Raw genomic sequence first — 22,452 nt, forward strand, 5'->3', positions numbered from 1 at the left:
CATTCTTTTTTCTTTTTTTTTAATCAATTTTTTTTTCTGTCCTATGTAGGCCAGGATGAATATTCTTATACAAGTCTTTTTATAGACAAAGTCTACCTTCTATCACTTGCTATCTCTTTAGGTTCTAAAAATCATACAGTTCTATCCTTTTCTCTCTCTCTCCCCATCAGTTACTGTAGCCCTATGTACTTTTAGTAGGTAAATCTTTGCCAGTGTTTTTAAAATGTCAAAAATAAATTATTTAAGAATTACATAAATATGTTCTTTAAAAAGCTTTCAATATTACAATTAAGATTAAAGTTCCTTCTGACACCCTTTGCCAAGTGTGGGCCCTTTCCTTCTACCCCAAGGTAATCCCTGTGACCAGTTAGGTAGGTCTCTTTCTAGGATTTTTTGATGCATTGAGACACATAAATATTCTCATAGAAAATATCATTTTATATGTGTGCATGTTATTTGGTACAACAAACAGCATCAAACTACTTGGCAATTTGTTTTCTTACTCAAGAAAATATCTTGGCGATATGGCCATGGAGTCACATGTAGCTCTACTTCACTTTTTAAACTGCTAAATACTGTTCCATAGTATTATTATACCACCATCATTGAGCCATTTCCCAATGGAAGGACATTCAGGTGGTATCCTTCTTTACTATTTTTTGTGTGTCCTATGAACTGAGGATAGGCCCGAGGCCTTGCACATTATAAACACTTTCAGTACTTGATTGACATTGATGTAATCCTACAAGGGAAAAATTCCCAAGGGCCATGGATCTGTGCCCCTCAATATCTCTTTCTTTCCTCTGCAGAGACGTCTCAGAGAGGCTGTGCAGCTGCTGGAGGACTACAAGCATGGGACCCTGCGCCCGGGGGTCACCAATGAGCAGGTAACTCTGTTGGAACTGGGAGTATGGCAGGTGGAGGGGGGAAGGAAGGTGGTAAATTCACAACCCCTTCTCTGCAGCCAGAACCACTATACTTTTCCTTGAGTATCTACTTCTACTGTTGCTATGTACCCCTGGGGACTTCCTGCTCTTTTGGGGAGATACTCAGATCTCCCCCATATCCTAGGTCTGGTGGGAAGCATAGAGGTTGATAAGGCTAGAGAGACCCAAAGACAGTGGTTTGGTGAAGCCAGCTTGCACTGGCTTGCAAGAGCTGATTGGAAGCATTTCTTCCCAATTCCACATTCAGTGACATCACAGTGGTAGCTTAAAATTAGCCATGAATGGAAGTATTTACACCATGGAAATTGGCAAATGCCACAAATCAGGACTTTTTCTCCAGAGAACCAGTTATTAAACATTTACCATCATACCACTGCCAAAAATTCAGGTTAAGGTGGGAAGGATGGGGAGTATAGTGAGGATTAGGCTAGGATACTATAATTTCATTTTTTAAAAATATATAGGAACTTGAATTAGAGCTAACTGAAAATGGTAAGGGTTATATTTGGTTTGGGGGAGAAGGTAGAATGTAGTGTAGAACAACTTTAATGATTATTAAGATTTACGGTTAATGTCTATAAAGTCTTTCTTTTTGTTTGTTAACTTAATTTCAAAAACTTTTTCAAAATTCATATTTTTTCAAAGTAATATGTATGTATAATTGAATAAGTCAAATATTACTAAAGCACTTGTAAAGAAAAATAGTATGCTACCCATCCCTCCCAAATTCCCATTCCTGGGGAGCAACTACTTTTAGCTGTTCTTCAGACAGAAATCTGTATTTCAAACTAATGTGCTTATCTACACTGCTATTTCTCAATTAGTTCTTTCGCACTATCTATTTTGGTAGTTGAGGATTCAGCTCTCTTATTATCCATCCCTATAAACAAACATCTTTGCCCCCAAAATAGTTATTATGATTTTGGAGTTATTCAGTATTCATGTTATTACAATTATATAAATAACATTTACTGCACAGTCAAATTGGTTGTATCATGATTATGTTTCTTTTTTTTCCAACTTTATGTTTTATCTGGAGTTGATAATGGCCTCATTTTTTTCATTGGCATAGTTTCCTTTGTACCATCTTTAACTCTTACTGTACCCTCCAGCAGCCTTTCAGTGTAGTCACGCACTGCATAACAACATTTTGGTCAATGACCGACTGCATATATGAAGGTGGTCCCATGAGATGATAATGGAGCTGAAAAATTCCTCTCCCCTAGTGCAATCTTGATGATCTGGACCCTGTTGTAGGCCTAGGCTAATGTATGTGTTTGTGTCTTAGTTTTTAGCTAGTACTAAAAGAGTTTAAAAAGTAAAAAAGAAAACAAAAACCAAAAAAAATTTTAAAGTTGAAAAAAGCTTATAGAATAATGATATAAAGACAGAAAATATTTTTGTACAGCTGTGCAATGTGTTTGTGTTTTAAGCTAAGTATTGTTACAAAAAAGTCAAAAAGTTAAAAAAAATTTAAAAGTTCATAAAGTAAAAAATTTACAATAAGCTAAGTTTAATTTATTATTGAAGAAAGAAAACTACTGTTTTAGTAAATTTAGTGTAGCCTAAGTGTACAGTGTTTATAAAGTCTGGGGTAGTGTCCAGTAACGTCCTAGGCCTTCACATTCACTCAACACTCACCACTTACCCACAGCAACTTCCAGTCCCACAAGCTCCATTCATGGTAAGTGCCGTATACAGTTGTACCCTTTTAAAAATCTTTTACACTGTATTTTTACTATACTTTTTCTATGTTTAAATATGTTTAGATCCACAGATAATTACCACTGTGTTCCAGTTGCCTACAGTATTGAGTGCAGTAACATGCTGTACAGGTGTGTAGCCTAGGAGCGCTAGGCTAGACCAGATAGCCCATGTGCGCAGCAGGCTTTACCTTCTAGGTTTGTGTAAGTGCACTCTGGGATGTTTACACAAGAAAGTTGCCTAATGATGCATTTCTCAGAATGTATCCTTGTCGTTAAGTGACACATGACTATATTTCCAGTGCCTTCTTTTAATTTGAAGACTCCTATTTTTCAGTTCCATCTTTCTTTCTTTTTTTTTTTTTTTTTAAGAGATAGGGTCTTGCTCTGTAGCCCAGGCAGGAATGCAGTGACTCACTGTAACCTTGAACTCCTGGGCCCAAGTGATCCTCTCACCTCAGCCTCCTGAGCAGTTAGGACTCCAGGTACAACCACTTTGCCCAGCCAGTATTTTTTGTTTGTTTGTTTGGTTGTTTTTTAAATTTTTTATATATCTGAGGTTTCAATATGTTACCTAGGAGGTCTCAAACTCCTGGCCTCACGCAATCCTCTCACCTCAGTCTCCCAAAGTGCTGGGATTATAGGCATGAACCACCATGTCCAGCCTCAGTTCCATTTTTTTTCCATGAAATTTTCCTTTCTGGGGCCCACCTCCCGCCAGCTCCAAGTCTTCCTTTTCCTTGGTATATGCTGTAGCTTTGGTGGAACACCTCTTCTAGCAGCTTCTTGAGAAGGGGTAAACGGGAAGAAAGTTTTGAGTCTTTTTGTGTCTAAAAAAAATTGTAATTCTGCACTCAGCCTTAATTGACAGTTTGGCTGAGGAGAAAATTCTAGGTTGACAATCATTTTTCTTCAGATTTTTGAAGACCATTGTGCTATTTTCTTCTGGGTTCCAATATAGCTGTTGAAAAACCTGATGCCATTTTATTCCTGATTCTTTGCAAGTGGTCTGTTTTCTTTCTTTGGAAATATTTAGGATCATCTCTTTATCTGTGAAATTTCACAACACTATCTCTTTTAAAATTCATTATTTTGGATTCTTGGTGACCTGTTTCAGTCTGAAGACACCTTTCAGTTCTAGCAAATTTTTAAATAATGTTTCTTTGATAATTTTTTCTCATTCTGGAACTCCTATTAGTCAAATATTTGAACCTCTTATGCTGACACTCAGATTTTCTTACCTTTTTTCTTTTTTATGCCATCACTATACACGTGGGGCTAGGGTCTGGGGGGATCAAACAAGGAAGAGGCTGGGCGAGGTTCTTGCCTCATGGACCCCTCACCCCTGAAACCAGGCAGTGACGGTGAGAACACCGGCCACTATGGGAGAGCCGCAGAAGGAATAACCCACCCGGACTCACCTAGAGTTGAGGGGTGGGAAGAGGGCCTGTGCGGAGGGGGCTGTGGGTAGGAGTGGTCCAGAAGCAGGTTGTGCTGGAGGTGGGGAGAGCACCTGCGGTGGGAGTAGCCGAGGCGAAGGTGTCAGACCGCAGCAGGGCGATGCGCAGGGAGGGCAAAGGCGTGAGTGGATGCAGCGCCTTGGCCAGATGCCCTCATGCGGGCCCTGGGGGAGTGATGAGACGCGGTGCGGTGCCTGCTGCTGCAGGGCCCATCTGAAGGCCTCTGTGCTATGTGCTGAGTCACGGGCAGCCACCAGCAGGGAGGGCAGGCTGTGACCTTTCATTCCCAAGCAGCGGTGCTTCCCTCTGGCCATGGGCACTAGAGAGCCTGGATGGCATGCCCTGATACTCCACCCTTCGCTAGGCCGAAGTAGTCCTCAGACCCTCACGTATTCTTTTCAGACCTGTCAGGGGTGGGTCCAGCCTCCAAGCCCTTCCCGACCCTGTGTCTACTCCTGGCCCAAGCTCCCCTCCGCTCCGTTCTTGCTCAAGTTGGCTTCCTGGGACCCCTTCCAGCTCTCAGAGTCTGGGGAATGATGCCCATTTCCTCCTCTTTGCTCCCTTCAGTAGTTTAAAGCTGCCTGCCCTGTTTCCTGGGCCTCCTTTGTGTTCTTTCCTGAAAGCCCCCCCTGTGCCCCCAGGGAGCTGGGGAGGTGGCCTGGCACTAGCGGTGCTTCCCAATTCTGGCTCATGTTGGTGGTGCCTGCAGTGTCCATCTGGTGGCTGGGTAGCACAGTGCTCTCGGTGTGAGCCTGCCGCCATGGCCCCTAGAGGCAGAGCCTCTCTGTTCCTCCCTTCCCCCATCCTCCTGGCTCCCCAGCTAACCCAGGGTTGGACTTTGCATCAGCTCTTGCAGTGCTTCCCTCCCTGGGCCTCCGTCTGCAAAGCCAGACCTTCCTCTGGCCTCCACAGACACAGGAGGAGAGGGCACAGGCAATGACATGCCAGCTCAGGGCTTGGGAAGCCTCAGGGACAGGCCCTGGCCCTGGCCCAGGCTGGCCCTGCTCAAGGGTCATGCATGTGCCATCTGAAGAGGCCCAGGGTGGTTCTGGGTCTCAGTCTGGAGACCTCGCCTGCATCCAGGCTCTGTGCCTGCTCTGATGTCCTTTTGCAGGTGTGGGGTCAAAAGCCTGTGGCTGGGTCTGTGGTGTCATGGGCAGTGCTGTGCTGGGTAACTTGTGATGCTCTGTTTTTCTACCCAGGTTGTCATCTAACCCGCCCTCCAGTGACAACACCTCACCAGCGAGTATGTGCAAGTGTATTGGTCTTTTGTTCACTCTGGATGCCATGTTTTGGTCTTCTGTTAGCGGGGGACTGATATCTCTTCCAGAGACTGTTCTTATTAAAAGGTTGCTATGCCAATTAGTCCTGATGATAAAACAAAAATAAACATAATTTACCTTTTAGGCTCAGGAGGTAGAAATTTGATGTGCTATGAACCTCAATAAGGACTGTAGCTTTCAGTTAAACAACAAAGCCATAGCTGACCAAATATATAAGCATTGGCACAGCCAACTAAGTTTCTGAATGTTGGCTCTGATTTGTGCACTTGTATCTGCTGGGGCTTTGCCAGAATGGCTTGGCGTGGATGGAGATGGGTGGGATTAGATGTGGAAGACCCCTCCCCATGGTGAGCTACCACTCACTGCTTGCTTACCAAGGGCCAGGCGCTGCACTAAGTACTAGCACTGTGTGTGTATTATCTCAATTAATCTTCATAGAAACCTGTCTGTTGGTACCTGTGTCAACTCCATTTTATAAGCCAGAAAACTGAGGCTCAGAGAAGTTGTACTTCTTGCCTAAGGTCCCATAGCTAGTCTGTGGTGGGACAGGCATCTGCCACTGGGCCCTCTTAGACCGGTGGGAGGGATGTGTTCTGTAAGTCACAGGCAAAAGCTGAGAAGTAGAATGGAGAGGAGAAACATATATGTAGGGGGACGGGGAGAGGGAATAGGGGAGAGGAACAGACAGAGAAAGAGGCAGAGAAATGAGATGAGGTAGAGAAAGTTGGAAAGGAAGTTGGGAAGGTAAAGGTCAGATTATGAAAGTGTTTGAAAACCAGGCAGAGATGCTGGAGGTGTCATGTTGGGTAAGGGGAAGCTACTGAAAGCTCTTGAGCAATGGAGTAGCATGACAGTGGCACTGTGGCGCGATCAGTTGGCGGCAGTGCCGGGTGGACTGGGGATGAGTAAGTGCTGTTACAGAAACCAGGTTGGAAGCCACTGGAGTCATTGGGAGTGTGGTGAGCAGGTCACTGGGACCCACTGCAGGGTCCTGAGCGGTTGTTCTTGTCCATCATCCCCATTCCCTGGAGGCTGGGAGCCAGCCAACCTCTATTAAGTGTCTGCTTGGCACCTGGCGCAACATACTGGCCGCTCAGAGCCCCCATGCAGGTCATATTTCTGCCCTCAACCTGCCAAGGAGAAACGGCTGCTGGGATGCAAGAGATACTGCAGGTCTCCTCCTCTGGCAGGGAGGAAATGGGGTCAGCTTGCTCGGGCTTTGCTGAAAATAGCAGAGTAAACACCAGAGGCTTAAAATACTTGCACCCCAAGTCTTCTGTGAGTGTCAGCAGGTTTGTCAGGAGCTGACTGAAGGGAAGGGGCTGACCCACCAGCCTTACCCCGACTTGTAGCCTCAGGCTCCAGGAATCCGGATGGGCACCCTGTCCCTCTGGGACAGCCCCAGCTTGGGCCTTGTGGAGAGCACAGAACAGGCAAGTACGTGACCAGTACAAGCTGAGGCATTTGTGTGAGGGCGAAGTGTTGTACTGGGTGCTGGGTCACTGCAGTGCCCTCCCGGACAGTCTCCCCATTGCACCTGGGCCCCCCATCCATTTCTGGCACAGCAAAGTGATCTGTGGAAACATACCTGTCATTGTTTGTTCCTCTGCTCCAGGGTTTCTTAGACTCAGCGCTGTTGGCATTTGGGGCAGATGATTCTGCTGTGGGGGCCGTCCTGCACACTGAGAATGTTTAGCAGCACCCCTGGCTTTGACCCAACAGAAGCAAGTAGGTCCCCCTCCCCAGCCGTGACAACCGCAAATGTCTCCAGATGATCCCAAATGTCCCCTGGGTGCAAAAGTCCACTCCACACCTCAGTTGAGAACCATGGCTCCAGCAGAAACGCTATAATTTTTCACTTAGAATAAAAACCATAGTCCTTAACTCGGCCTGCAAAGCCCTCATTCCTCTCTGACCTTGTCTCCTATGACTCTCCCCCTATTCAGTCTACTTCAGTCACACTGGCCTCCTTGCTGTCCCTCAAACATGCCAAATAGGCCCACTTCTGCCTCAGGGCCTTTGCACTGCCTTATCTGTCTGCCAGAACACTTGCCTACTAGATACCTGCGTGGCTCACTCGCCTCTTCAAGTGTTTCCTCTGGTGTCACCTCAATGAGACTCACCCCAACCATCTGACTTACTGCCATAACTTCCATCCTCACTGCCAGCACACACTCCTTGTCCCCTACCCTGTTCCACTTTCCCTTGTGTCCTTCTAACATGTCAGAGAGTTTGCTTATGTATTGTTTTCATTGCTTATTGTCAATCTGGCCACACTAGCCTGCCTATAGCCTCCACAGAAGCAGAGATTTTTGTCTGTTTTTTTCACCCATGTATCTACCCTTAGTGCCTAGAGCAGTGTTCAACACTCAGTAGATGCTCAGGATTTGTTAAATTAATGAATTTGTTCAATAAATGAATTATTAATTTTCACAACCTTGAAAGTATTCATATCCTCATATTACAAATGAGGAAATAGAGGCTCAGGCAGATTAAGTAAATGGCCCTAAATCTCATGGGAGATCTGGAATTCAAACCCGGGTCTTGATGGAGACAAGCCGCACGTGGCGGGGAATCGCGATGCTGCCATGTGCTGTGCTGCAGAACGAGGCGGAGAGTCTCTCCTCTCTCTTGCATCGGTAGAATTGGGGGTACCTTCGCCCTACATAGATTTGCAACAGGTACATATTACCTGGAAGTAACCATGGCAACAAAATTAATGGTGAGGTATAATGCGACTGGCCCAACTGATAAATTAGGAAGTTTTTTTTTTGTTTGTTTTATGGAGGCATTCTTTGCCTTACAGAAGGATCCCCTTCAGGCTCTGTTTAATTACCTTCTGGAGGTTGTTTTAAATAGGCTCTGTCTTTGCTGCCTTGGGAAGTTTGGAGAAGCAGCTTGGAAGGAGGCAGAGGGGAAGAGGAGCGCGCCAGGCTGGGGGTGGGGCTGGGCAGTTACTCCTCCCTGCGGGTGTCGGGGTATGTCCTGCTCTGCCCAGGGCTCATGAGTTGGCCATGCCCTTGAAGTATGTTTGAGATGCACCCTCTGCCCCTCCCTTGGTCTCTACACTGACGTTCAGATCGGTCCAGACGGCAGCTCAGCTGAGGTGCTGGCTGTTTTTGAAATCAGCAAACTTCTGAAATGCTCCAGCCACCTCTCGCCCACACTGCTTCCCCACACCTCCTCTCTGTCCTCATTCACCAAGTTGAGAAATCAAGCAGGGTTCAAAGTCTCATCTCGACACTGGTTTATCACTGGAGCCAGTAAGTCCTAGGGCATCAGCGCCACATATTTTTATGTTTAGCCAGAGGCACAGAGGAGATGGGCTGAACCCAAACAAGGTCAGGTCATAAGTAGGAGTTATAGTTTAAAGTGGAGATGCTTCCTCCATGGGCTGATGAGAAGACGCTGGGGGCTCCCTTCCCTAGATTCCCAGTGTGGACGGCACACCCACTGCCTTTCATCTGGCCTCCCGTCCAATGCTTCACATCCCAGGATGACCCCCCCATAACCGGTTTGCAGGACTGGCTGGTGAAACTTGGAACTGGCAGCCAGCTCTTAGCTTGTGGGCGATACCTGCTGCTGTTTCTGCATCTACCATTTAATTCCATGGGTCCAGCAGGTCTCAGGGAAAAGCCTAGATCCAAGGAGTCAGACCCGAGTCCTTGTCCTGGCTTCCATGCAAGCTGGGCCTGGCATCGTAGGCTGTTGGACAGCAAAGAGCCCTGGAGAAGCTTGGTTCCACCTGCTGCCCCTTCCTCTACCTGATTGATTTTAAAAACAGTGCAAGTCTAAGGTGTGAGGTGACTTGCACAGGAAGACCATGCAAGTTAGGGACTGAGCCAAGGCCAATATCCATGAATGGGACTGTTGTCACTACAGCCTGGAGATACGAGGAGCCCAAACAAGTTCAAGTCATGACAGGAATTTTCATTGAAAATGAAGATGTCCCTCCCATCTCACCCCAAAACCTCTGAGGCTGGTGCATTGCCAGATGCCACCAGAAGAGCCTCAAGCACCATCTTAGCTTCTATTCCTTCCTTTCTTCCCTGGAAAACCTTCTCTGATGTCATGGGAGGCAGTTTCCTGTAACCCCAAATAGGTGATATTAGAGTGATACTAGCTGCTGTAACAAAAGATCCCCAGGTGTACTAGCTTAAATAAGACAATTTGTTTCTCTCCCATGCAACAATGCAGGTTCCAGGTGGGCAAGTGGCTCTGCTCCACAGGATCATTCAGGGACCTAGGATGTTTCTCCACCACCTCCTTGGGTGTCATCCTGTCTGCATGGCCAAGGCTGGGCTGCAGCCACATCCTTGCTCTGGCTCACAGGAAGGGGACAGAAGGCATGGAGAGGGAGACACTGGCCTGGAGAAGGCACATTACTTCTCCTCAGATGCCACTGGGGGGCTCAGGCACATGGAGAAACCAAACTGCAAGGGAGCATGGGAAATGTAGTGCAGCCAGCCAGCCATCTGCCAGCTACTGTTCTGTGACTGGACGAAGGGACATAGATTTTATTGGACAGCTCATGGTCTGTGCCATATGGGTTGACAAAGGGCTTGGAAGTTGTGTACCTTTTTTCTATATTTTTAGTGGTTACCTTTAATTTTTTTAATAATTATTTTTGAGTAGGTAATATATGAGCAAAATAAAAAATTCTAACAGTATAAGAAAAGGAGAGAATAAAAAAAAAAAGTCTCCTTTGCTCTGTCCCCCAATTGCCCACTTCCCCTCCCTACAGTAATCATCGATTTCTTCCGTATCATGCCAGAGATATCTGCACAAATACTCATGATATAGTAATATCTCCAGTGAAATTCACTGGAGCATCGTTTGTAATGGCAAAAAGACAAGACAGTCACAAAATGACAAATGTTGTATGATTCTACTCATATGAGATACCTAGTGTAGTCAAATTCATAGAGACAGAAAGTAGAACGGTGGTTTCCAGGAGCTGGGGGAGGAATGGGGAGTTTAATGGGTACAAAGTTTCAGTCGGGGAAGATGAACAAGTTCTGGAGGTGCGTGGTGGTGATGGCTGCACACAATGCAAATGCACTTAATGCCGGAGAACTGCACACTTAAAAATACTTAAGATGGTCAATTGTATGTTATGCATATTTTACTATAATAAAATAAAAGCTGGGAAATAGCCTGAAAGCCCACCAGTAGGGGACAGTTTATAGTATATTCACTCAAGGTTTCTATTAGGAAGAATAAGGCTGCTTTCTGTGTACAGCTATGGAAAGATCTCCAAAATATACTACTGTGTGCCTGAGGGGCAGAACAGTGTGCAGGAGTGTGCTCGCATTTGATGATGGGTGCATGTGGTGGTTAAGAGTGGAGTCTCTGGAGCCAGACTGGTTGGGTTCAAATCCCAGCAATGCTGTAGGACTTTGGGCAAGTCACTTAAGCTCTTGGAGCCTCAGTTTCTACATCTATAAAATGGGAGATATACTAGTGCCTACCTCCTAGGGCTGTTGAGGGGATTAAATGAGCTAATAGATACAAAGCCCCTGGAAGACACATAACCCTTAGTCTGACACATAGTATGTGTGCACTAAGTGGGAGTGAATGGATGAGTGAATGAATGAATCTGAGTCAGACGTCACGAGCTGTAGTTCTGGCTCCATTGCTAAGAACCTGGGCATGGCTCTAAGCTTTGATGTTTTCATCTGTTCTACGGGAACAGGTTTCTGAGTATGAGAATCAGATAGTTAATGGGAGGAAAAGGGCTCGACAAAACATAAAGCATGGAATTATCATGCGAGACTTTGCCATTGGCTTTTATCTGTGGCACTAGCCTGCTGGGCCACGTTTGTGGTGGTGTCGTTTGTGGGGTGGGGCATATTTCTGTAGGCTCTGGACTCTCGGCCTTCCAGAGTGCCCTCCCTGCAGCATCTACCTGACTCTCCTTCGCTGGCCCTAGGCGGGGGTAGAGGAGTCAGTCCTTGAATCTGAGGGACGCAGATGCAGTCATTGCTTATGAGTGCGGTGTTATTTATCGGAACTTTGGCAGGAGGGGAGTGTCTGCTGCCAGCCGCAAGGGGGAGGCACTGGGACCTCGGGATGGTGTTAGCCACACTCTTTGTCTCGTGCCTCAGGCCTGGCTGTCACCCTGGCCAAGAGCAGGGAAGACCCAGGCCTGGAGGCCAGGAGGCCCGAGTGGCTGTCTGCATCCTGCCACCAGGCCCCTGGGACCCTGGCTTAGTCACTGAGTCTCTCTGAGATGAGCATCTACCTACCTCACAGGCATGATGGAGGAATGACACAATAGAGATGAAGTCACTTTGAAAGATGAGTAAATCGTTTAAAAAAATATTGCTCACTGGAATTGCATCCCTTCTATTTTAGGCAACTATATTGAGCACGTTCTATGAGTCACATATTTTATATATGCATGTCTCATTCAAGACTCTGTATTAGTCAGATTAAACCCCCAGATTTCAGGGGCTTACCACAGTAATATCTACTTCTCAGTCACGTCCGAATCCAGTGCAACCCTGGGACTTGGCAGATGCCAAGTTCAGGGACTGGCTTTATCATCTGCTAGGTCCTCCCTGTCTTCCACTGGGTCCTCCGTGGGAGGCTGTGGGGCCAGGCCTGGAAGTGGCGAATGTCATTTCCGTCCACAGTCCACTAGCCAGCACCCAGTCCCAGGAGGCCACATGACTGGAGGAGGGCTGGGAAGTATCAGCTTAGTGTGCCAGAAGGGAAACGCAGTCTGCCAAGGGGCACCAAGCACTCTCTGCCCTACCCTTACAACAACCCATTTTACTGGTGGGGAAACTGAGGCACAGAGGCAAAATCATTTGCCCAGGGCCACACATCGAGTATGTGGCAGAACCAGAATTTGTCCCCTGCCCCCTTTTTCATTGCATCCTTTTCTTCTTTCATGTCTAACTGCTTTGAAGATACTATAGCATTTTAAAAGTTTTCTTTAGTTCCTTCATTGTCTCGTTTCCTCAGAATTCCTTTTTCCTTTCACCTGCAGAATTCCTTTTCTATCTGTGCATGTGTAGCTCACTGAACAGTGATCCTTTTCATTGGGGTCCTCTAAACAGCAGTGTTTATAGGCAGAGCTGACTACATCATTGGTGAGGCTCAATGCAAAATGAAAATGCAAGACCTTTGTCAAAAAGCAGAAAAAAGCTTTTCCCTCTTTTCTGTGTTCTCTCTCTGTACTTTCCCCCTGCCCCAAACATGGCAGGGTGGGGTTTTCGTATTTGCTATTATTTAACGTCTTTCTCCCTCAGCCATGCGGGCACTCATGGCGCCAGTGCAGACCCTCACAGGCTCCCAGAACCCCGCTCCACAACGTGGTGTGTGGGACCTGCATGGCCTACCTGGCCCTCCCTGCTCCCAGCCCTCCGCCAGGAGTGGAGGGTGACAGCAGTCACTGAGTGGGTGCCGAGAACCCATCCCAGGGAGGTGGCTTGGGGCAGTGTGAGGCAGGGCCGCATGTGACCTGAGGCTCCAGGCCACCAGCACATGCTCCATTGTCCCATCCGTCTTCACTTACAAACCACACATTCGAAGACCAAGATACAGTATGTGTTGCTTAATGACAGGGACACATTCTGAGAAATGTGTCACTAGGCATTTCATCATTGTGGGAATGGCAGAGAGTGCACTTACGCGAGAACCTAGATGGCACAGCCTCCTCAACCTAGGCTGCGTGGGATGGCCTGAGGCTCCTGGGCCACAAACCCGTGCAGCATGTGACTGCCCTGAATACTGCAGGCAACTGTACGCCTCACAGTGGCATTTGTGTGTCTAAGCATAGAAGAGGTACCGTAAAAATACAGTATAAGAGAGTTTTGGAAAGCGCACACCTGTGTGAGGCACCTACCACCCTACCACGAATGGAGCTTGCAGGACTGGGAGTGGCTGTGGTAAGCGGTGAGTGAGTGGTGAGTGAGTGTGAAGGCCCAGGACATTGCCGTACACCACTGTAGACTCCATACACACTGTACACCTAGGCTACACTCAGTTTATAAAAAATTAGTTTCTTTTCTTCAATAATAATTTAAACTTAGCTTACTGTAACTTTTTTACTTTATAAACCAATTTTTTTAACTTTTTGACTCTATTGTAATAATACTTAGCTTAAAAACAAATACACTGTACAGCGGTACAAAAAATATTTTCTTTCTTTATATCCTTGTTCTATAAGCTTTTTTCTATTTTAAATTTTTTAATCAAATTTTAAACATTTTTGTTAAAAACTAAGACAAACACGCACATTAGCCTAGGCCTACACAGGGTCAGGATCGTCAATATCACTGTCTTCCACCTCCACATCTTGTCCCACTGGAAGGTCTTCAGGGACAATAACATGCATGGAGCTGTCATCTCCTGTGATAACAATGCCTCCTACTGGATGCCTCCAGACGGGCCTGCCTGAGGCTGTTTTACAGTTAACTTTATAGGTGTATGTGGCACACACTCTAGATAATGATAAAAAGTATAGTGTAATAAAAACATATACCAGTAACAGTCATTGATTATCATTGTCAAGTATTATGTATTGTACATGATTGTATGTGCTAGGCTTTTTTACAACTGTGGCAGCACAGTAGGTTTGTTTACAGCATCAACACAAATGTGGGTAATACGTTGCTCTATGATCTTACGATGGCTACGAGGTCACCAGGCAATAGGAATTTTTCAGCTTCATTATAATCTTTCGGGACCACTGTCTTATATGTGGCTTTCATTGACTGCAATATTGTTGTGCGGCCCATGACTGTATTAAGAAAGCCAAGACAGCAACCACACAGCATCAGACCCCTAGCACGGGGCCTGCTCAGCATTGCAGCGATGGCGTGTCCACCAAGCTGGCCTCTCAGTGGGCTGTTTCTCTGAGAGCCTTTCTGTTTCCCTAGAGAAGGTGCCTCCATCCTCCTGCAGGCTGTGTTCTGGGAGCTGGACTCAGACGGGCTCCTGGAGAGACCCGTGTTCAGCACCCAGACCTTTCCCTCACCCCCCTGTGCCTGTGACGCTGTTTGGGCTGCTCTGATACGGCTTCTCTGGAGAATAAGCCTCCATCACCTGGGCAGGAGCTTTGGGCCTCTGCCCCATGCACAGGGACATTTTCAACCTCTCTCCCTGCTCTCTGGCCCCGCCACCCCGCCCCTCCATTGAGCGGCCCACAGGGTGCACTGCCACCCTCTGCAGCTGTGCTGGCCATGCATCCCTTCATCAGCTCTCCACCCATCAGAGATGTGTGGCCTCTTCCACGCGCTGTTGTGCTCCTACTATGTGCTGACAGTGCTCCAAGAACTTTCCATATACCTCTTTCTCCCCTTCCTCCCTGATGGAGTTTTCAGCTGGTTTATTCTTTTGCTGTTCTTTTAGGGATTTGGGAAGAGGATTTGGGAAGAAAAGAATAAATCTGTGCATTTGCTTCACCATGCTTAGCCATGATCAGTTACACCTTGGACATACCAAGCATATATTGAACACCTACAGTTTGCCAGGCCCTGTGGGAAGTGCCAGGCGACAGTGCTGAAAAGCAGCTTCCTGTCTCTGAGAGGCTGGGCTGTGCCTCTGGAGGTGAGAGGCCCAGGAGGTCATTCTCACAGTGGAGATGGCTGGAGTCTGTGCACAGGGCCTGGGGGTGCACCTGGGATGGAGCCTGGACTTGGGGGTGTACTTCAGGAAGGTGCTTTCTGAGCAGAGAGGAAAGAACCAACCTTCTGCCATGTTTTAAAACCTCTTTGCTGTTAGGCTCTCACTTACCTTTGTGCTAGCCATGATTCTACATTTGGTTTTTCTCATCAGTCCCCCTTGTTCCCCAATTATTATTTTTTAAAAATCTACTGCTTCTAATCTGCCTGGGTCTGGAATGGCAGACAATGAAGTGTGTTGGAAATGTATCTAAAATAAGAGTTAATTAGGCTGTGAATTAAGGTTTGAGGGACTCAGCTGTGACTAAAATGCATAAACTTTGATGTATCAATTTTATAACTTCTATTTTTACTACCCAGTAGCCTTCTTAACTTCTGTAGCTTAATTTATATTCCAGATGACCAGCATTGCTATATGAGGCATAGCAACTATTCTCTTATAAAACTTTAAACATCAGCTGTTGCCTGCGTCTTCCTTCTAGCACTGTATCCTTCTTGCTCCATGAAAAATGCACTGGCCTTTGGCTTGCCCAGCATGTACATTTTTATTGACTATGATTCCTTGATTTGAAGAGGCCTACTCGATCACACTGTAGCATCTCTACAGTGGGATGCGTTTTTTAATTGGGGTCTTGGCATTACATCAGAGTGTTCTTTCTTTTGTGGTCCATACTAATGTATCTTAGGATCAAGGATATCTTAGATTCAATGAAATACAGTAGTTAGGTCATTTGAAGGGATTGACAATTGTTCTGTCTCTCCAGCCTGCCCCCCATGCTGTGCTGGAAAGAAAGAACCTCATCACTCATTTGGAAAGCAACTTTTTTCTCCTTGCAACCTTCTTAGAACAACAACAACAATAGGGGTAATAATATCAACAGCAGTAAGCACGTATAAAGCAGCTACTATGTGCTGGCTCTGCCCTAAGAACTGTCCATATAGCTCTTCAACATTTCTACCTTAGAAGCATGGCTGTTATCCCCACTTCGCAGGCAAGGGAGCTGCGGCTCAGGGGTTGAAGTGGCAAAGCCAAGAATCCAGGCGGTCTGTCTCTGAAAAAAATCATGCTGTGCTGCCCCTAGTCATTCTAGGAGACAACTGAAGTGTCTTCATTTAAATCAGGGTTCTTATGTGGTCGTGACTTAGAATCAAATAGGGGGCTTTGGAAAAATGCTGAAAGAATTCTCCAAGGAATCATAAAGCGCAGCCAGAGTCAAGAGCTCCTGGTTTAAATGATCTGTGTGCGATCGCCTAGCTCTGCCTTTCTGGGATCTGTAGCCTTTTTACTCTCTGGTGCCGTGCCCCAGGGTGGGGTGGCTGCCCAGCCTGGGGTGAGGAGGACAGCCTGAGCCTCCTGTGCTTTTGGAGCTGGATCCCTTGGTTAGAAAATATGGCTTTAAGATCTTAAACTGATACATGCATTTAATTTTTGTCCTTTATTTCCTTTTCCTTTCTCTTTCTCTCTCTTTCTTTCTTCCAGCTCTGGAGCGCACAGAAAATCAAACAGGTAACCCAATTTTGGCTTCTTTTTCTTTCCTTCTCCGTACCCTCCTGGGCCCCAGACTCCCCTGTCCTGGGAGCTAGTGGAAGCCCCTCCTCCTATGGCTGTTTTGGGACTTCAGTTTGCCCCTGGCCCCTCACCCCTTCCTCTGCCCCCGCACCTGAGGGCCGGCGTTCCTGAAGGCTGGCCTTGCCCTGGGCTCTCTGAGCTCCAGCGAGGGACTGGGCTATAATGATTTTGTATCATTACATGCCTACTGTGTGCTGGGCATGGGCGTAGAGGGCCTGCAAGAAAGACACCGTTCTGGTCCCCAGGGCTTTTGCTCTCCCCTCTACTTGCCTTTGAAGATCAGTCAGGAGTGGGGGTGCTGTTTATGGCCATGTTTTCTTGCCCTAAAGGGTGGAAAGACCTATCAGGCCAGAAGGCAACACACAGCCAGTGGCCTCTGAGTCTTCCTGGGGGAGCTGTCCTTTTCCCCCTTCCACCCCAAGCACCTCTGCTTGTCCCCTTCTCCCTCCCTCCCGCCTTCCCCACTATCACCCTGTGCTCTCTTCCCGGCTCTTGCCAGGCTATTCTACACCCGGACACCAATGAGAAGATCTTCATGCCCTTTAGAATGTCAGGTAAGCTCCTGGGACCCTGCTGCTTCTGCCCAGCCCAGGGTATTTACTATGGTCACAGCTCCAGGAGCGTCCAGATGTGGCAGACTGAGGAGGGAATGGAGCGTGTCACACAGGCAGCCACACTTGTACCTGCACGTTCACCTTGGCTTGACCGTGTAAGATGCTGGCCAGGCCTCTGAATCCCCCATGAAGCTTGGCTGCCTTTTCTTCCTGAGCAGTTGGGGTGGAGCCGTAGCCTCCCCAGGTGAATCTGATGCTCTCACCCCCAGGCTGTGCAGCACTCACTAGGGGCAGCCTCAGTGACGCCGCCACAAGCAAGCCCTGGCTTCTACAAGCCACCCCTCCTCTCCTATCTGTGCGCCACCCGCTCTTTCCTTCCACGTCCTGCTGCCCGGTCCCCTCTCAGGCAGTCAGTCTCCAATCCCCCTGTCTGCCCTCCCTTCAGGATGCATGTGTCGTATTTGCACTGCTATGCACAGAGAGAAGGCCATTCCTGTTCTGTAGAGACCAGTGGGCAGAGGGGGATACGAGATGCCTGCCCCTGGGAAGTCCCAGTGGTCACTAGAGGAACAGCTTGTCAGGTCTGGGTCCAGGGCTTAGAAAGCACATGCATATGCACTAGCTGGGCTGGGGCTGGCATGGTTATCCTGCTGACAGTTCTGCGAGGTTTCAGGCCTTGCCCAGAGGCACACTGCAGAGAGTCACACTCACACCAGTGTGTGGACTCCTCCTTCTTGCCATTTCTCCATGCAGTGGGTGTACCCTCCCTGAGTCATTAGGGTGGGATGGGAGGGCTTCTGCTGCTGCCTGGGGAAGGCCTCGGTGGCTGGAGAAAGGCTTTCTCAGCCAGGAGGGTCGGGGCAGGTCAGTCAGGAGCCCTCCCCCAACAGAGCCTGACCTCATGGGGGCGAGAAAATAAACAACCAGGGAGGGGATGGACACGGGAAGCCATTGTGTAAACCGAGGCAGCTAGTGCCCTGTGTCCCCACTCTTTGCCATTGCAGATTCCAAGGCAACAGAGGCTCTGAGCATCTTATGGTTGTGGTTTCAGACGCGCTGCAGTCCCCATGCTGGGCAGACCAGGCTCTCATCCCCTGGAGCCTAGCTTCTCTTGTCATTTCTGACCTTTTTTCTTTTTTTGAGACAGAGCCTTGCTTTGTCACCCTGCGTAGAGTGCAGTGGTGTCATCATAGCTTACTGCAACCTCAAACTCCTGGGCTCAAGTGATCCTCCTTCCTGAGCCACCCAAGTAGCTGGGACTACAGGCGTGTGCCACCACACCTGGCTAATTTTTTCTGTTTTTGGTATAGACAGGGTCTTAACTCTTGCTCAGTCTGGTCTCAAACTCCTGAACTCAAGCAGTCTTCCCACCTTGCCTCCCAGAGTGCTGGGATTACAGGCATGAGCCACCGCACCTGGCCAATTTCTGACCTTTTTCAGTCATGAATTCCTCTGAGGAGATGATCAAACTCTGGACCTCTCCCCAGAGGGAAGTGGGGAGGAGAGAGAGGGCTAGTGTGCATGCACAATTTTGCGTGCTCAGGATGCTAACCTGTGCTTTAGATGCAGCTCAGATAAGCATGCTCCCTGTTATCTGGCTGCCAGCTAACTGGCTGCCACAGTTAGAAGTTGGGGACAGCAGGCTACCCACTGACAGTGTTTGGGGCTGTAGAGGGAGCCTCGCCTGGAGACCAGGAGCAGTGAGGAGCCAGCCCCAGGGCCTGGTTGTGCTTCACCCAGGCTCTCTACTGCCCCACTGAGGACGTCTAGCCAGGATGCCAGAGAGTTAAGAAGCTCTGGCACTTAAAGGTACACAGCTGAGGTGGGTAGGGAATTCCCTGTCCTGAAATGATCACAATGCCAGGGAAGTAAGAACCTATGCTAGAAAGACAAGCCGAGGGAAGAAGGAAGACATTCCGGGGTCCTTGGAGGATGTCCGGTCTTGTGTAGTGAGTGTGGGAAGGGGGTGTCTCACCTCACAGGGGAAATCATGTGGATCATAAGAGCTGATTCTTTTTTCTTCCTGCTCGTAGGTTACATTCCTTTCGGGACGCCAATTGTAAGTGTTACTGTCAATGGATTTTCTTTGCTAAATTTTTTTTAATGTATAACTTTACATTATTGTTCATAAATATTTGACTGAGTTGTTGATTTAGGATAAATAAATTCCTGGAGGGGAATTACCAGATAAAATGATTTACATTTCTTATGATTTCTCTTGATGCTGATTGTCAAACTTCTTTTCATAAGAAGTGTGCTGACTTACACCCAACATGGAGCCGGGCAGTGCCTTCATCTCTGCACGATTCCATCCCCAGTATCGTCATTAGGACCTGCTGGTTACTGGGAAGTTTTCCCAAAGAGCTTGGGAAGTAGGAATATAAGCCTGCCTTCTGAAAATTAAAGTGTGAAATTGATTCAGGAAGGGTTTTCAGTATTCTTTTTGCTCAGTGTTGGAATCAGGGTTAGGTTTACTCTTCATTTTATCTTCATTGGAGTAAAACAAACATACAGAAAGGTGCATTTATCAGAAATGTGCAATTTGATAAATTTTCACAAAGTGAGCATAACCAAGTAAACGTCATTTAGGTAAAGATTCGGAGCATCATCAGCATCTCAGAAACCTCTCGTGTGTCCCTCCCAGGCACCACCCCGACAGGGAGCCACTCTTCTGACTTCCTTCCCTCTTCCCTAGTTTTGCCTGTTATTGAACTTTTTATCAATAGAATCATTCATATGTCCTTTTTTGTGTGTCTGGCTTCTTTCGCTTCTCATTGTTTGTGAGATTTGTTTATAATTTTTTAATATCTATACCACGGAGTACTCTGTTTATATTGTTATATGTAGTATTTGTTCTTTTTGTTGTATAATATTTCATTGCTGTAAATATATCATTTCTTTGTGCATCCTACTGTTAGTGAACATTTGAGTTGTTGACAGTTTGGGGTTTACAACAAATAGTGCTGTTTTGAACATGCTTCTACAAGTCTTTTAGCAGATACATGCCCTTATTTCTCTTGGGTATATACCTAGGAGGACAAATAGATAACAGCTAAATGTAGTGCGTGATCCTAGAATGGATACTAGATTGGAGCAGGAGGTGTGTAAAATGTATTGCAGTTTTTTATAAAGTTAAACATACACTTATGATATGACCAAGCAACCCTACTTTTAGGTATTTAACCAAGAGAAATGAATTTCTCATGTCTATACAGAGATCTGTACTTGAATGTTTATGGTAGCTTTTTTCACATTAGCCTAGAACTAGAAACAGACAAGAATGACCAACAGATGTTAAAACCATTTGGTGAAAAACTGATTGAGAACAGAATATTTGCCTAGTCTCAGAGTTTCCTATAGATACCATAGATATCATTCCATGTTTATTAGTTGGCACTTTCTTGTAAATAAATGTTTTCCCTTCTACCTCATACTATAATATTTTTTTAAAGCCATCAGTATGATCTTTGTATTTTTTTAATTAAGTAGGTACAAACTTACTCCTGTCATTATTTATTTTGATATGCAAATTGTGCCACTTTTGACCAATAGGAGCCCCTTAAAGTCATCTCTTTATTTGATATGGTCCCCTTATTCTTTGAGAGCTTCAGCACTCTCTGGCACAACAGGATATTCTAGATTCACTGTGTACAGTCCTTTCTGTGCCTCAGTTCTAGGATGATCTGTTTCTCCTCAGAGCCCTAGTCCCTTTCAGAGGGAAATGGTATTTAGAAACCAAGATCTGGAAGCTAGGTGTGCTCCTTGTTCTTGGGATGTCATTGCTTCAGGCACTTGTAGAGGACAAAGCTAGGACATACAACTTTTTAAATTTATGACTTTATACTGATACTTCTAATCCAACATCTCAGTGTCCTTTCGTTTCTTCTCCTGTTGTATATTTGTATCTCCCTTCTCCCTGAATGAGAATCCAAAAATAATATATTTACTCAGTATCATACATACAAATAAGAGTTCCAGAACTGCTACATCAATACCACTCTCAAAAATGTATTAAGTAAAGCCCAGGATTTCTTTGAAGTTCTTTTTGTCCTTAGAATATATCCTACTGAGAGTATACTGTCAGAGAAGCATGTTCAAAAGTTACTTGAATTAATTTTTTCTTCTGTGTTTATGTTATCTATTTAATATACAGTTAGGCTTACTAGTTTCCATTGGCATTCAATTTCAGTTGTTTCTCCATTCTTGTTGATTTTTTTTTTATATGTAGAAGATTAGAATAGTTTAAAAGGCAAAGCCATTTAAAAAGGTATCCTCATAAAAGTTCCATTCCCCTCCCTATCCCTTCTACCTCCTTCTTGCCCCTCCTCTGTAGGTAAACAAATTTATGCTTCCTATTTCTTTTCTTAAGAATAAGCAAATACAAATATATTTCCCTTTTTATTCTTATATAAAAGGTAGTATACTACACACAGATGGTCCCTGACTTATGATGGTTCAACTTACAATTTTTCAACTTCATGATGGTGCAAAAGCAATATGTATTCAATGAAAACTATACTTCCAATTTTGAATTTTGATCTTTTCCCAAGCTAGCGATAGGCAGTATGATACTCTCTCGTGATGCTGGGTGGTGGCAGCGAGCCCAGCTCCCAGGCAGCCCCACGATCACCAGGGTAAACAGCTGATACTCTACAGTGTGCTGGGTTACCAGCGTCTTCTGGGATATTGTGTTTTGTGTTTTTCTCTCCCATCATATTTACAAAATGCACATTTTCAACTTACAATATTTTCAACTTAGATGGGTTTATTGGGAGTAACCCCATCATAAGTCAAGGTGCATCTGTGTATGCTTTTACATAATGTTTTTTTCGCATAATGATATATCCTAGAAATCACTGTATATAGTTTATAGAGATCTCTCTTATGGTTTTTATAGCTGCATAGTATTCTACTAGTGGAAGTACCATAATTTATGTAACTACTTTCCTACATTAGGTTATTTCTAATATTTTGCCATTATGAATAATGCCATAATGGTAATACTGTACATATGTTTTTTGATATTGTTGGAATATATCTTGAGGGTAAATTCCTAGGTTCTATGGAAGGACTAGTTAAATAGACATTTCTGGCAACAGTGATTAAGATAAAAGAGAGAAGATGCAAATAAACAGTATTAGGAATAAAAAGTACAATATCTATAGGTACAGTAGATGTTTAACACATTAACTACCATGTGAGTTGTATTTAACTCACACTAGTTTTGAGCCTGGGGTCTCGTGACGTGTGTGTATAACTCACATGTCTCTTCACCTTGGGAGCTGTGTGAACTATTTTTC

General features: G+C 45.9%; 1 protein-coding gene across 7 annotated transcripts in view; it reads left to right on the top strand.

Moving 5' to 3' along the window:
- SFXN5 (sideroflexin 5) overlaps positions 1 to 22,452 on the top strand; it is a 111,592-nt gene that overhangs the window by 19,761 nt on the left and 69,379 nt on the right. For 6 of the 7 annotated variants that reach the window (XM_069495106.1, XM_069495107.1, XM_069495110.1 and 3 more), the window contains 4 exons: positions 810 to 887; positions 16,509 to 16,535; positions 17,098 to 17,152; positions 19,186 to 19,211. In XM_069495106.1, coding sequence (XP_069351207.1) covers positions 810 to 887; positions 16,509 to 16,535; positions 17,098 to 17,152; positions 19,186 to 19,211 — 186 coding nt within the window. The remainder of the gene's footprint in view (positions 1 to 809; positions 888 to 16,508; positions 16,536 to 17,097; positions 17,153 to 19,185; positions 19,212 to 22,452) is intronic. The other variant, XM_069495108.1, reaches the window with a different exon arrangement.

The sequence above is a fragment of the Eulemur rufifrons genome, chromosome 19 (assembly GCF_041146395.1).
Source record: "Eulemur rufifrons isolate Redbay chromosome 19, OSU_ERuf_1, whole genome shotgun sequence".
NCBI classification, from domain to species: Eukaryota; Metazoa; Chordata; class Mammalia; order Primates; family Lemuridae; genus Eulemur; species Eulemur rufifrons.